This window comes from Trachemys scripta, chromosome 1, assembly GCF_013100865.1.
Source record: "Trachemys scripta elegans isolate TJP31775 chromosome 1, CAS_Tse_1.0, whole genome shotgun sequence".
NCBI lineage: Eukaryota > Metazoa > Chordata > Testudines > Emydidae > Trachemys > Trachemys scripta.
Window position 1 is genome coordinate 298942966 of NC_048298.1, and position 12279 is coordinate 298955244.

General features: G+C 41.1%; 1 protein-coding gene and 1 long non-coding RNA gene across 2 annotated transcripts in view; both read left to right on the plus strand.

The window, feature by feature from the left end:
• Positions 1-10028, plus strand: part of N4BP2L1 (NEDD4 binding protein 2 like 1) — a 28519-nt gene extending 18491 nt beyond the window's left edge. Inside the window, exons 2-5 of the mRNA XM_034758655.1 lie at positions 1866-1993; positions 4636-4724; positions 5943-6019; positions 9078-10028. Coding sequence (XP_034614546.1) covers positions 1866-1993; positions 4636-4724; positions 5943-6019; positions 9078-9330 — 547 coding nt within the window. The 3' untranslated portion in view covers positions 9331-10028. The remainder of the gene's footprint in view (positions 1-1865; positions 1994-4635; positions 4725-5942; positions 6020-9077) is intronic.
• A 1580-nt stretch (positions 10029-11608) lies between these two features.
• The window catches only part of LOC117871057, a 29287-nt gene continuing 28616 nt past the window's right edge, over positions 11609-12279 (plus strand). The window contains exon 1 of the long non-coding RNA XR_004644138.1: positions 11609-11656. This is a non-coding gene — a long non-coding RNA (uncharacterized LOC117871057). The remainder of the gene's footprint in view (positions 11657-12279) is intronic.

Sequence of the window (12279 nt, forward strand, 5' to 3'; positions counted from 1 at the left end):
AGTGAGAACTGAGTGGAAAATAAATATGAGAAAAAAAGAAGTAGAGCAGGAACATGATGAAAACACACCAAGTAACAATGCTCAGGAAAATCAAGAGAAGAAAAAAATAGGGCTCAACAGTCAAAGCAGAGAAGTAAAAATTGTAGCAGGACTTTTAATTGGCTCTGAAAAAGGTCAAAAGGGTTGGAAAAATAAAAAGTTTACTGCAGAGGACATTAGACCATTGGTAGAAAAAAATAAAAGTGAGGGCAACATCAAACAAAAGGATAGCGGATAAGACTGTGGGCTTCAAATGTGAGAGGAGGGAGAGATCCGTGGACAAAAAAAAAGGAATATATGGAGCACAAGCGCTCAAAGAGGCAAGACGACAAAAATAAATGAACTGAATGTCTGCTTGGCTAATGCACAAGACAATTTTCTAGAAGTGCCCTGTATCTGACTATACAAAGTGACACTATCTCACCACAAGCGTCAATACACCAACAATGTAATATAACCACCACGTAATTTGACCTTGGGACACAGCATAGTCAGAGCTGTTAATGCTTCCCTTACCCATGGGTCTGCGCACATGAACTGAACCAAAAGAAAAACAAATACTGGAGCTTCCCTCAGTACCCCTATTCTATATTTAGCGTGGCTGGCTGTTTTAAGGTGCTGACTAGTAATTAGCCAATTTGAAATTCGTTCTAATCCAAATAATAACATGTATGAGTAGAAAAAAAATCACAGCAAAAAATATGAACTTGAACAACCTATTCATGTATCTGTTGTTACTGATTAATGGCAGCTATGTCTTGCCCGCCACTAACTTCTCCTGTTGTCCAGTATCAGGTCTTAAAATGGTCTGAAAAAAGTGTGTGTGTGTGTGGAGGGGTCTAGCTACAGAAATGAAATTGCTATCACATCTGCCTGACCCTCCATTAATTCTGCCCCCACATCTGTCTTCCTACCCTCCCCCAATTCTTCCTACAAGTTGACCTTCACCTCCCACTTTCCCAGGCCTCGGAGGCTGCAGCAAGGTCCCTTTCTCCCCTTTCCCAGGAGGGGTGTTATAGAGAGGGGTGTGTGTGTGTGTGTGGTTGGGGGCGGGAGCAGCAGAGGAACTGGCCAGTTAGTCACAGAAAGGTGGGGAAGAGGAAGGGGTCACAGCCTAAATAAATCAACAAAAAGTCAGTGGTAGACAAAAAAATATTGTAACAACACTTTCTTTGTATTACATTAAAAGAGCTGGAAAATCTTGATTAATCATGCTTACATTTATTTGCAAATATGACAATGCAGATGTGTGTGCTATGTAGCTAAAAAGGCAAAAAGTGAAGAGGTAGGATAGAAGAAAAAATATGAAAAGTGGTAAAACAGAGATGAAAATCACATCTTCCTTACTTGGCACCGAACCATGCCCCTTAGCCACTCCACCTGTTTTTCCCAACAGTCTTTGTTTTTTTATGTACAAAGAGTTTTTCCTTTGAAAAACTCACACACTCAAATTCTCTTCGTTTCCTCCAAAAAGACAGATTAGCTTGAGGTTATTGATAGCTTTTTGGAAATTTACAAGCGTTCCTCCAGCTAACTCAGAAAGACAACATGATTTGTCAATGTGATTTATGGCTTAGACTCATATGTTGGACACTTATTGTTGAGCTCTCTTATAGATTAAAGGAAGGGAAACATGCCCTTCAACTCCATTCCTTTCTGCCTATGTTCCAAGAGATTGAGGAAATAATTTTTAATTTTCTTTGAATTGGCATCTGCAGAATGAAAACATTATGCAATTCACAGTCAGTCATGCAAATTTTTATTTGGAAGTTATATAGTAAAGGGATAGATTTATGTGCACTAATCCTTCTCTCACCATTTTTCAGACAACTGAAACGTGAATTTCCTGGTGCTGTGATTCTTAGCACTGATGACTTTTTCTTCATGGAAGATGGCACCTATGTGTTCAGACATGATTGTCTAGAAGAAGCACACTTATGGAACCAAAAGAGAGGTGATTGAAACCATTCCTAGTTTCTTCACAGTCTTAATAGATTCACTCGCATCAGTTTCTAGGTACTTATACAGCCTTCAAAACCATAGCATTTCAGCTTAGTATCCTTGCATTATAGTGACACCCTAGGATGAGCGAGAACAAGTTTAAAGTTGATCTTCCATTGAAGTTCATGGCTTGTCAAAAACCATATGATTTACAGTCTCCAACTTTGTTCTCTAGGATGTTAAAGAAATAAATTCAATATTACATGAACAAACTTTGATAAACTCATGGCTAATTTTGTTTTTTAAAAACTTTTTAAGCAGTACACACTCACTATAGAAGTGCAGCTGCTGCGAAATTTAGATATTGACGTGCACGAACCCCAGCTGACGTTGTTCAGAATATAGCAGCTTAACCATCTACAATGACTGATTTGTGGCTTTTACACTAGGTATTTGTTGTGTCAAAGAGGTGGTTTACAGAGTTTATTAGAAAGATTTTTACTAAGTTTGGGAGCTGAATAACAGTAACATTTTAGGGAGAAAACTGTGACAGTCTTTTAAAGAGATTGATGAGTGTGAACTTGTGTATATCAATATTACAACATTATATTTACTCCTGGGGGGATTCTGTGCCAAAAAATTAAAAATTCTGTGTCAAAAAGTTAAAAATCCTGCATATTTTATTTGTCAAAATAATGCAATACAATCACACCAGTTTCAATTGTTTTGATAATTTATTTGAACTACAATACAGAAAAAAGTCACAATAACTATTCAGCATTTCCTAAGCACATGAAAGTTAAGTTATAAATACTTGTAACTAATACTCTGCATTCAAGTTATAATTCTGGATTTTCATTTAAATTAAATTATGCCAAGGGAAAAAAAAGTAGAATGTCATTTTAAATTGCTCAGACTTTCACACATGAAAGTCATACAGTTTTGCTAATCATTGTCCTGGACCTGGCTGGGTACTTTGGGAAGTGCTCAGTTCTGATTGTCCTGACATCTTATTGACTGCTTGGTAAATGTTTTATTTGCTCTCAAAGTCTTTTTTTTTTTTCAAATAGGTAAGTAAAATAAATCCTGAGATGTAATCTAACTCCATTGTGCCACTTTGGCACAGGAAAAAAGTGTAAAAGCACATAGATCTTCCTAGCTGATTCCCTTACTGTCATTTATAAGGCTTTACATCACTCTGGCAACGTAGCAGCCTTAAAATTGTTTACAGGTTTTATGCTCCTGGGGGAATTGACTGAGAATGGGAACAGTTAACTAACAATAGGAACATTAACAATGTTACTAGGCAGGCAGGCTGCTACGTTTCTGCCTCAGAGCATGAGATCAGTTAACTAGCAGGCAGGCTGCTATATTTCTGCCTCGGGGACAGAGCCTTCCTCATGCATAATAAAAAGCCCTACCTCTCCATGCCAGGCTCTCTCGTTTGTTGGGAGGCATGCATGCCAGGCCCTGCCCCCTGACAATGATTACCGTCTCCCATACAGGCATGCACACCTAGCCCCCGTCCCCCCTGCAGCGATTTGCATCTCTGAGGCTTCTCCAAGCATGCTGGAACAGACGCGCTGCCTGGGCTGCCAGGGAAGAGGCGCGTGTCCCCCCGCAGATTTCCTCTGCATTTTTTTGTGAGGGGGCAGAATTCTGCCAGGAGTATATATTGTACCAAAGTGTATTTATACCTGCTTGCAATCACCCTTTATAAATATTTCATTTACATTGCTACTGCTTATATAAATCCAAGTATGTTCTAAAACTAAATATCAATATTTAGAATATATTGTTTTTAATTCAAGGTTTACTGCTGAGCACATCCATTGGCTACTTAACATCTTCTAGCAATTTTAAAAGCACTAGCTGATTACAGTCCATTATTATTTATTTTCATTATGATGGACATAGACGCCAACTTCCCCTCTGCCCCATGGGTGCTCGACCCCCCCCTCGCCCTTGCACCACTCTGATCCCACCCCAATTCCACCTCTTCCCCCAAGTCCCCGCCCCAACCCCGCCTCTTTACTGCCTCCTCCCCCGAGTGCACTGCATTCCCACGCCTTCCCCATCCTCCCGGAAAGTCCTAAGCACTTGCAAACAGCTGTTAGATGGTGGGCAGGAAGCAATGGAAGGGGGAGGAGTGGGGACACGGAACGCTCAGGGGAGGCAGAGGCAGGGAGGGGGTGGGGGGAGCTTGGCTGCTAGTGGGGGGGGGAAGCACCCACTAATTTTTCCCCGTGGGTGCTTCAGTCCTGCAGCACCCACAGAGTCGGCACCTATGGTGATGGGTCCTCAAAGTCCAAGTCAGGAATGGGACCCCACTTTGCTAGAGGGTGTACAAATAGAGCCATGGTGCTCAAACTGCAGGTTGGGAACCCAAAGTGGGTAATGACTCCATTTTTATGGGGTCACCAGGTCTGGCATTAGACTTCCTGGGGCCTGGGCTGAAGCCGAAGCCAGAGGGCTTCAGCCCTGGACAGCAGGGCTCAGGTTCAGGCCCCCTGCCTGGGGTTGTGTAGTAATTTTTGTTGTCAGAAGGGGGTCACGGTCCAATGAATTTTGAGAACCTCTCAAATAGAGAATGTTTTCAGTCTGGATCCATCTGTTGTCTGGTGTTTTTGAGCTTTATTTAATGTTATGTTACAGCACATAAAGCAATGAAGAATGGGAAATCCCCGGTTATTATTGATAATACCAACATCCACGCTTGGGAAATGAAGCCATATGTGATTATGGTAGGCAAAACTCTGATCGACTATCATTCTAAATGCTTAGCTATGAAATTTAAGAGGTGGACTGATTGAAAAAAATTGGAAAATATTAAAAAAATAGTATTTCAATTTTTCTTTTGATCTTCAGTTATATTTATCAATAGTTGAGTCCTTGCAGAAGTGGTGAAGAGGTTTGCCTGTGTACATGCTAATAAACTCTTTAGTTCAGTAAGAGCAAAAATCAGGTGAAAAAATTGTCTGTTAAACTTACCCAATAATTACTGAGAGATCAACTTGTAATTTCCTTCCCCCCCCCCCCCAATAGTAGTCTTAGATTTAACAGTTTCCATATTGTTTATCTGACAAACATATAAAGTCCTGATTTATGGCCTTAGTTTACAGCTTGCTGTGTGGAGATCATACAAAGAGTCTAAAGGCTGCATTTGTATCAGCCTTTAATGATTGGCAGAGATGGAGCTTTATTTGCAGTCTTCCTAGTATGACAGTGAGGCCAGTTAGTGCTAATGTTTCAGTTATGCTTGAGTACAGCCACCTTGGATTCAAGTATCAGAGGGGTAGCCGTGTTAGTCTGAATCTGTAAAAAGCAACAGAGGGTCCTGTTGCATCTGAAGAAGTGAGGTTCTTGCCCACGAAAGCTTATGCTCCCAATACTTCTGTTAGTCTCAAAGGTGCCACAGGACCACCTGGGATTGTGATCTTGTCAGAGTTTAAAAGGCTGAGACCTCCAAGATGCAGGAAATAATGGCGGTGGCTCTGTGTCCTCTCAGCTGCTATCAAACTAGTGCTTGTGTGTAATTTTTCCAATGAAAATCAATGTCATGACCACTTGTGGATGAATGCAAAGTAACAGCAATCTAGATCAGAGGTCCCCAAACTGTGAACTTGTGGCTGGTCACGTGGTGCTGGCTCTCCCCCTCCTTTCCAGCTACTAAATTGGATTCTTTTAGAAAAGGTAAAAATATTTTAAATACTTTTTTCCTAATCTCACTTTTCCATCTAAGCAATTGCTGTAGTTGCCACAGACATGTTATGCAATTGTGAATGGGAAAGAAGATGATCTGTGTGATTAGGAATGGAAAGAATGGTCCACCCTCTAAGTTTGAGAATTCCTCGGGTAGGTGACTAGGCACATAGTGAATGTTAAGTGCTAGCATAAATATTCAAGAGATGTAAAAGGTCTAATGGTAACTGCTTTAAAATTTGTGCACTTTTTCAAATCAGGCACGTGAGAATAACTATGAAGTTATATTCCAAGAACCTGACACACACTGGAAATTTAATGTTCGAGAGTTAGCAAGGTACATCTTTTTTCCTTGATTCATCAGCTTGCATCTCAATTACTATCACATTTGTGCTAGAAAAAAGAGCAAGACTGTAAGATGCTCCTTCCTCCTTGACCATTGACTAGAAATAGTCTAGTAAATGACTAGCGGAAGACGGTTGAGGAATAGTTTTGTTACTTAGCTCTCACTGTGGACAAAATTAACATCCAACAACTCTAGTCATGCTGAAGGGTCTGAATCAATGCGAAGTTGCTCGTTAGATTGTAAGATCCTTAGGGGAAGGGATCATGTTTGTGTTCTGCATCTAGCACAATAGGATCCTGGTCCAGGTCTTGGGCACCTAGGCGCTACGATAATACAAATAAATTAATAAATGTAATAATACTAACATTTTGTGACTTATGCACTTAAAATATAACCATAATATTTCTTTAATATAGTTTGGGGAGGAGTGGATGCTACATTAATAATATGCAATAAATCAGTCCCTGAGGATCCTTCTTTAGATCTTGAATGACATCTATAAAAGGGACAAAATATTGTTGGTCTCAAAAATATGGCATTGTTTGCCTTATTCATGTTGCTTTTAGCTGATTATGATGATGATTATTTATTTGTGTTATGGTAGTGGCTGTGAACCCGTCAAAGATCAGTGAGTTTCCCCATTTTGTGCTGCACAAATACCAAAGACAATGGTCCCTACCCAGAAAGCTCACAGTCTAGGTGTCAGACAGGATGGAAATGTGGGCAAAAGAGAAGTGGTTTGGGGATGGGGATGAGGTAATAAAAGGAACAGTTTAGCAGCACAATAAAAGTTTGGGTTGCCTAACCAATGCCCCAGATGGTTAGCGATTTGTAAGCATCACAGCAGAAGTAGGTTTTAAGGATTATTATTATGTATTTGTAGTAAGAAGAGGACCTGAAACATAAGGCCTTGTATCAGAGGCCTGAGGCCTAAACTAAAGTAGAGGTTAAAATTTTGCTGATACGAGGCAAAGTCAGGTTGTGAGCAAGAGGCAGGCCCTGCTCACAGAATTTGGCAAGCACAGGGCTGATATTGCAGAAACACATATTCCTAAGAGGTGCTGGGCATAGAGCACTCACGCAAGCACATTCCAGAGGGTGATTCCAGAACACCTCGATACCAGCACATTCCCCAAAGATAACAGGAACACACTGACCCATACTAAAGATAAGGTCAGGATAACAGCATAATAAATAAATAAAAAAAATTAATCAAACCAACAAATACAAGACAATGGGTGGCACCCTAATTCGTCAGGAGCAATACTTGTTTGTATTGGTGTATAAAGATGTAGCTCAGAGGGAGTGTCTTGGAGAGGTGGAAAGTCCTACCATTGACTGAGCTGCATCCATTGTGACAAGCATACATGTCTTAGTACCCTCGTAGAGTCTGCCAGGTGCTATTACCATGTTTTTTCAACAATAAACCTGGCCAGGTGCCTTTGCTAAAAACCGAGTCTGTGGATTTATTGGGCAGTTGAATTGAGGTCTGCTATCTCTGCAAAGCTGGGACAGCACACTGAATGAACACACACGCAGTCAACATCTGACCATAGTATTAATTTTAGGGTCAGCTACCTAATGATTTGTATTTTATTCTATTAATCGGTGGCATGAATGTCAACATTTCATCCATATGTCAGGCAAGTGGATATCTAAACCAACTCTATCAAACACACAATTTTAGGCAACACATTGGAAAGTAATTCAGGTAAAGACTGAAGATGGATACCAGTGAACTAATTCAGTCAGTCAGTACACACTGAAAAAGTGTCCTGATTTTGAAATGCTCCCCTATCCCTTAACCCTGATACTAAGAGTTGGGGTCTCAAGATACAATGGGTTACCTTAAATGGCAGGTGTTACTGCCCTGTCTAACCACCATCTCTTTGTGGATGGTCACTAGGCTGCTATATTAGATCCAAACCTTAGATCTCACATATTTTCAAATCTACTGCGTCTGAGAAGTGTCCAGAAACGGTCTAAGAATAGCCTTTCAAGTACACTCCTGGGGTACAGACTCCAATGCTGGCACCCCTTCTTGGGATGTGGGGCCCTTCAGCCTAGTTGCCCCTAAGCCCCAAGACCAGTGCAGACCTCCCAAGCCTAACTCAGTAGCTTATGCACACTCTCTAGGGTTCTATCCACATGGTTTACCACTTAGCTCTTTGAGGGCTACATGACAGTTAAAGCAAGGGGGACACACACTTTGCAAACTCAGACAAAGCACAAGAGATATACAGATGTATGGAAAAACAACCACATTCAAGACCCTGCCTCAGTTTCCTCACCAGTCTGAAAGTCCTTTGGGTCTTAATATTCTTCAGAAGATCCAGGGTCCTTTTGCACCCCCTCTCCTGTCAAGTCTTCCCTTCTGGACTCCCCTTGCTAGAGAATATCCCTTTTTCAGCAGATTCTAGCACCTTTGTCTCTTGGTTCTTCCCTTGTGGGTTTTCCATTCTCCGGTCCTCAATGTTTGTTACAGCAGATCAGCGGCCTTACCAAGTCTTTGGTAGTCTCCATTGTGCTGGTAGGACCCTGAGTTTGCCCTACGTGGAGGGTGCTGTGCTCCATTTGGACTGAACAATAACAGATCTTGGCACCTGTGTTGTTTGGTTATCAATGAGTGGGCATCTAATGCCATTGTCTGCCTTTCTGAAGATGTGAACTCTCCCAGGACTCTCTGCACCCATGCATCAGACATCATGATAGTAATCAAATAGAGCTACATATAAGATTCATAAAAATAATAAAGATATCGCCCCTGTTCTTTGCAGCAGGTTCAGTGGACTTGCCCTTGTTCCAAGGATGGAATTACATCCTGGCTGCCCATAAAAATATTTGGGTTACATTTTGCAGTGAAGTGGCCAAAAATAGCTTTGAAAACTAGGTTAGCTGAGATATAGCAAAAATGTTAAAGCCTGACCCAGGGGGAAAAGAATTAGTACATTATTAAACACAGCAGGAAGATTTGCAAATGTAAGAAAATCCATCTGATACACGTAGAGAGTTAAATACTTACATTTTTCTGTTAATTTTAATTCTATAGAAGAAACAGTCATGGTGTCCCGAGAGAAAAGATACAGCGCATGAAAGACCAGTATGAGCATGACATTACCTTTCATATCGTGCTTCACTCTGAAAAACCAAGCAGAGATGGCAGAAATTCCAGTGGACCCAATGCCGCTCACAACACTGGGGCTTATTCCAATATGTGTCCAACATTCCCAAACAGAAGAACACACAGCCGCTACACAAATGAAAGATCATTTAATAGAGGTGGATTCCAGAATGTATTTTAGTATTTCATTAGGGTATAAAAGACTAAAAAAATTTAACCTTTTACTCTCAATTTTTGTATTTTTCTACTAAATCTAAATCAGGAGTTATTTCTGTTAATTTACAAGTCTTAAAATATTACTGTAATGTTGTTTTGTCAATTACCCAATCTGAGATCACTGAAACCAATATAAACTACACACCATCTCTGTCCCAGTACACCCAGTATTTGCCAATTTTCCTTGTTCAGTCATGTCTTAACCTTCAATTATAAATTTTGCAGGGTAGGGATGTGGTTTGTCTCTTGCCTGCAAACGGTCATGAACATTTCTGGTGCAGTGTAATTATTTCTTCCTGTCTTCCAGGCACATTCTCTCTCCTTCTCCCCTCATATGCAGTCTCTCACCAACGCCAATCATTTCTTTCTCCTTAATAGTTCCAAAATCCACCCTTTCTTCATGGTCACTGTTGCCAAGACACTTGTCCACGTTGTAGTCTTTTTTAGCTTCTCTACTTTCTCCTGCCTGGCCTCAGTGCTTCTCATCAATTCCCACCTCAGCTTGACCAGTGTAAACTTTCAATTCTTCCATTGGTTTCCTGTCTTCTTACAGGAAATTCACCTTACAAGACAAGCTGAAGAAATCTAAAAAACTTTGTAAGTATTTGAATGTATGGAAGTTCTCTCTGTCTAAACCATGTCAAATAAAAAGATAAAATTGGACCTTTTCTTTTCCTTTTTTAAGTGTGAGAAAGTAATCTACCTTAAAAACATGCATGACCACCACCAAAAAAATAAAAAAGAATAAATGTGAGTGCTTTGTGTATTATAAAGTTTGAGTATTAAGGCATGTGAACTGAGGAAGCCTTTGCCGAACCACATCATCTCTGTCTGTTTCCCATCTATAAAAATGGAGATAATGTTTACCCACCTAACTCACATGGGAGTTGTGAGCATTCACTAGATAATGTCTCTATAGTGCTTTGAGCACACAGAATGTCAAAGAACTCTAAGTATATCATTATGGTGTGGATGAGTACCTTGGTTTAGCTGGTGATGTGCCTGATTTCTAGTGATTGCTTTATTAGGAATGTGGAATTTATTATCTGATCATTTTCTTTCTGCTAACAGCTTCTCTCCTCATTCATCTCTAATGAGTCCATGTGCCACACCTGGGGAATTCAGAGACGACCCAGTGTTGTTGCTGGAAGCCCTAGGACTAAGCTCTGCCCTTCAGCTCAGGTCACCAGGAGAGTTCTTCCAAAGCTGTAGAAATACTCCAGGAACCGAGTATTAGCATTAAGACAACAGACTTGATACATCAATGAACCTTAAGGCAAAGAGATTCTGTTTCAGTTGTTTATCGGGATTCATTGAATGAGGAGAGGAGCTGCTAGCAGAAAGAAAACCATCAGGTAATAACTTTCTGGTTCTGCAGCACAGCTTCTCTTCTCATTCATCACTAATGGCTGGTAGCGAGCAGTGAATCATAGAGGGGGGAGGATTGGGAAGAAGGAGCAGAGTTTTAAGCATTATTATAGTAGAACAATAGGTAGAAATCAAAGTGTTACTCCATATAAAGCCAGAGTTTTGTAATTTAAACAATTATTTGAGGACAAACCCAATAGCACCTTCCTACCCTAGAACAATACTACAGAGGAATGGAAAGCTACTTTGAAATCTTTATTATGTGAAGCTCATACACTTTCCCCCCCACAATACCGCTAGAGTCCTTGTAGAGAGTCTCTTGATTCCTTCTCCATAAATAGTTTCCTAGATGTTTAGCAGGCCTGCTGGGGCAGGATTTTGACATCTTGCTGCAGCAAGTTGCGGCCCTAAGGCCCTGGCATTTTGGATGGAATGATCTGAGCAGAGTACAATTGGTGTGTGTTTTCCATATGTTTGAGATATACTTTAATCATTTTCCAAAGGGTGCTAAGGATTAAAACAAATGATGGGAGAACTATTTCCCAGGAATTGTGGAAAGAAAAATTTACCTTGAACAAAGAGATTTCTGGAACGAAGAGTAACTTTTTCCTCCTGACAACAGCAGTTTGCCTGACATAGATCGAGGAACTAATTCCAAAACCTATCTGTATTCCACTTAGGGTTATGCGCATGTGCCACGCGCCTCTAGCCAAAGCTTTTTCAAAGTAGTTATGTCTGTTGGTCCGTGCATGCGCCCTTGCACTGCATTGTGATTTTGCCCAAGGTGATAAAGGGCAGGGCAGATAGACCATATCTTTGGTTCCTTCTCCACCACAGATCTACCAGATCCGCAGCAGAGGGGAAGGAGGGTGAGATTGAAATACAGATAGGGACCACACATCTCAAAGAACTTCCAGTTACAGGTAAATAACCTCCCCTTCTTCGAGTGAGGGTCTCTATTGTATTCCACTGAGGGTGATTAACAAGCAGTACCTAGAAAGGCGGGGGGTACAAGGAAGATGACAGAACTGTGGAATGGAGGATCACTGTGCTGAATGAGGTGTCCACCACAGAACCATGCACTAGACTAGAAGAAAAGGTGTGTACCATACTCCACGTGGCTATCTTACATATGTCTGCCAGGGGAGTCGTGGAGCATGGCAGTAGTTGATGCTTGCGCTCTCATGGAATGGGCCCATATCCCATCTGGTGGGGACTGTCCCAGTAATTGATAGCAGAGCATAATACATCCTGAGACCCACTGAGATTCTCTGGGTGGAGACGGCCTGCCCTTTAATTCTCTCCACTATGGTGGCAGTTTGGGAGTTTTCCAGAATGGCTTTGTAGGTAAAAGGCTGGGCCCTACATATATTGAGGGAGTGGAGCTGCCATTCCTCATTTGAGGTATGCAGTTTAGGAAAGAAAGTGGGTAGATGTATGGGTTGGTTTAGGTGGAAGCAGAAAACCACTTTTGGATGCAGGCGCAGTGAAACCATGTCCGTATGGAACGTGGTGAAATGGGAATTTGCCATTATGGTCCGAGTTT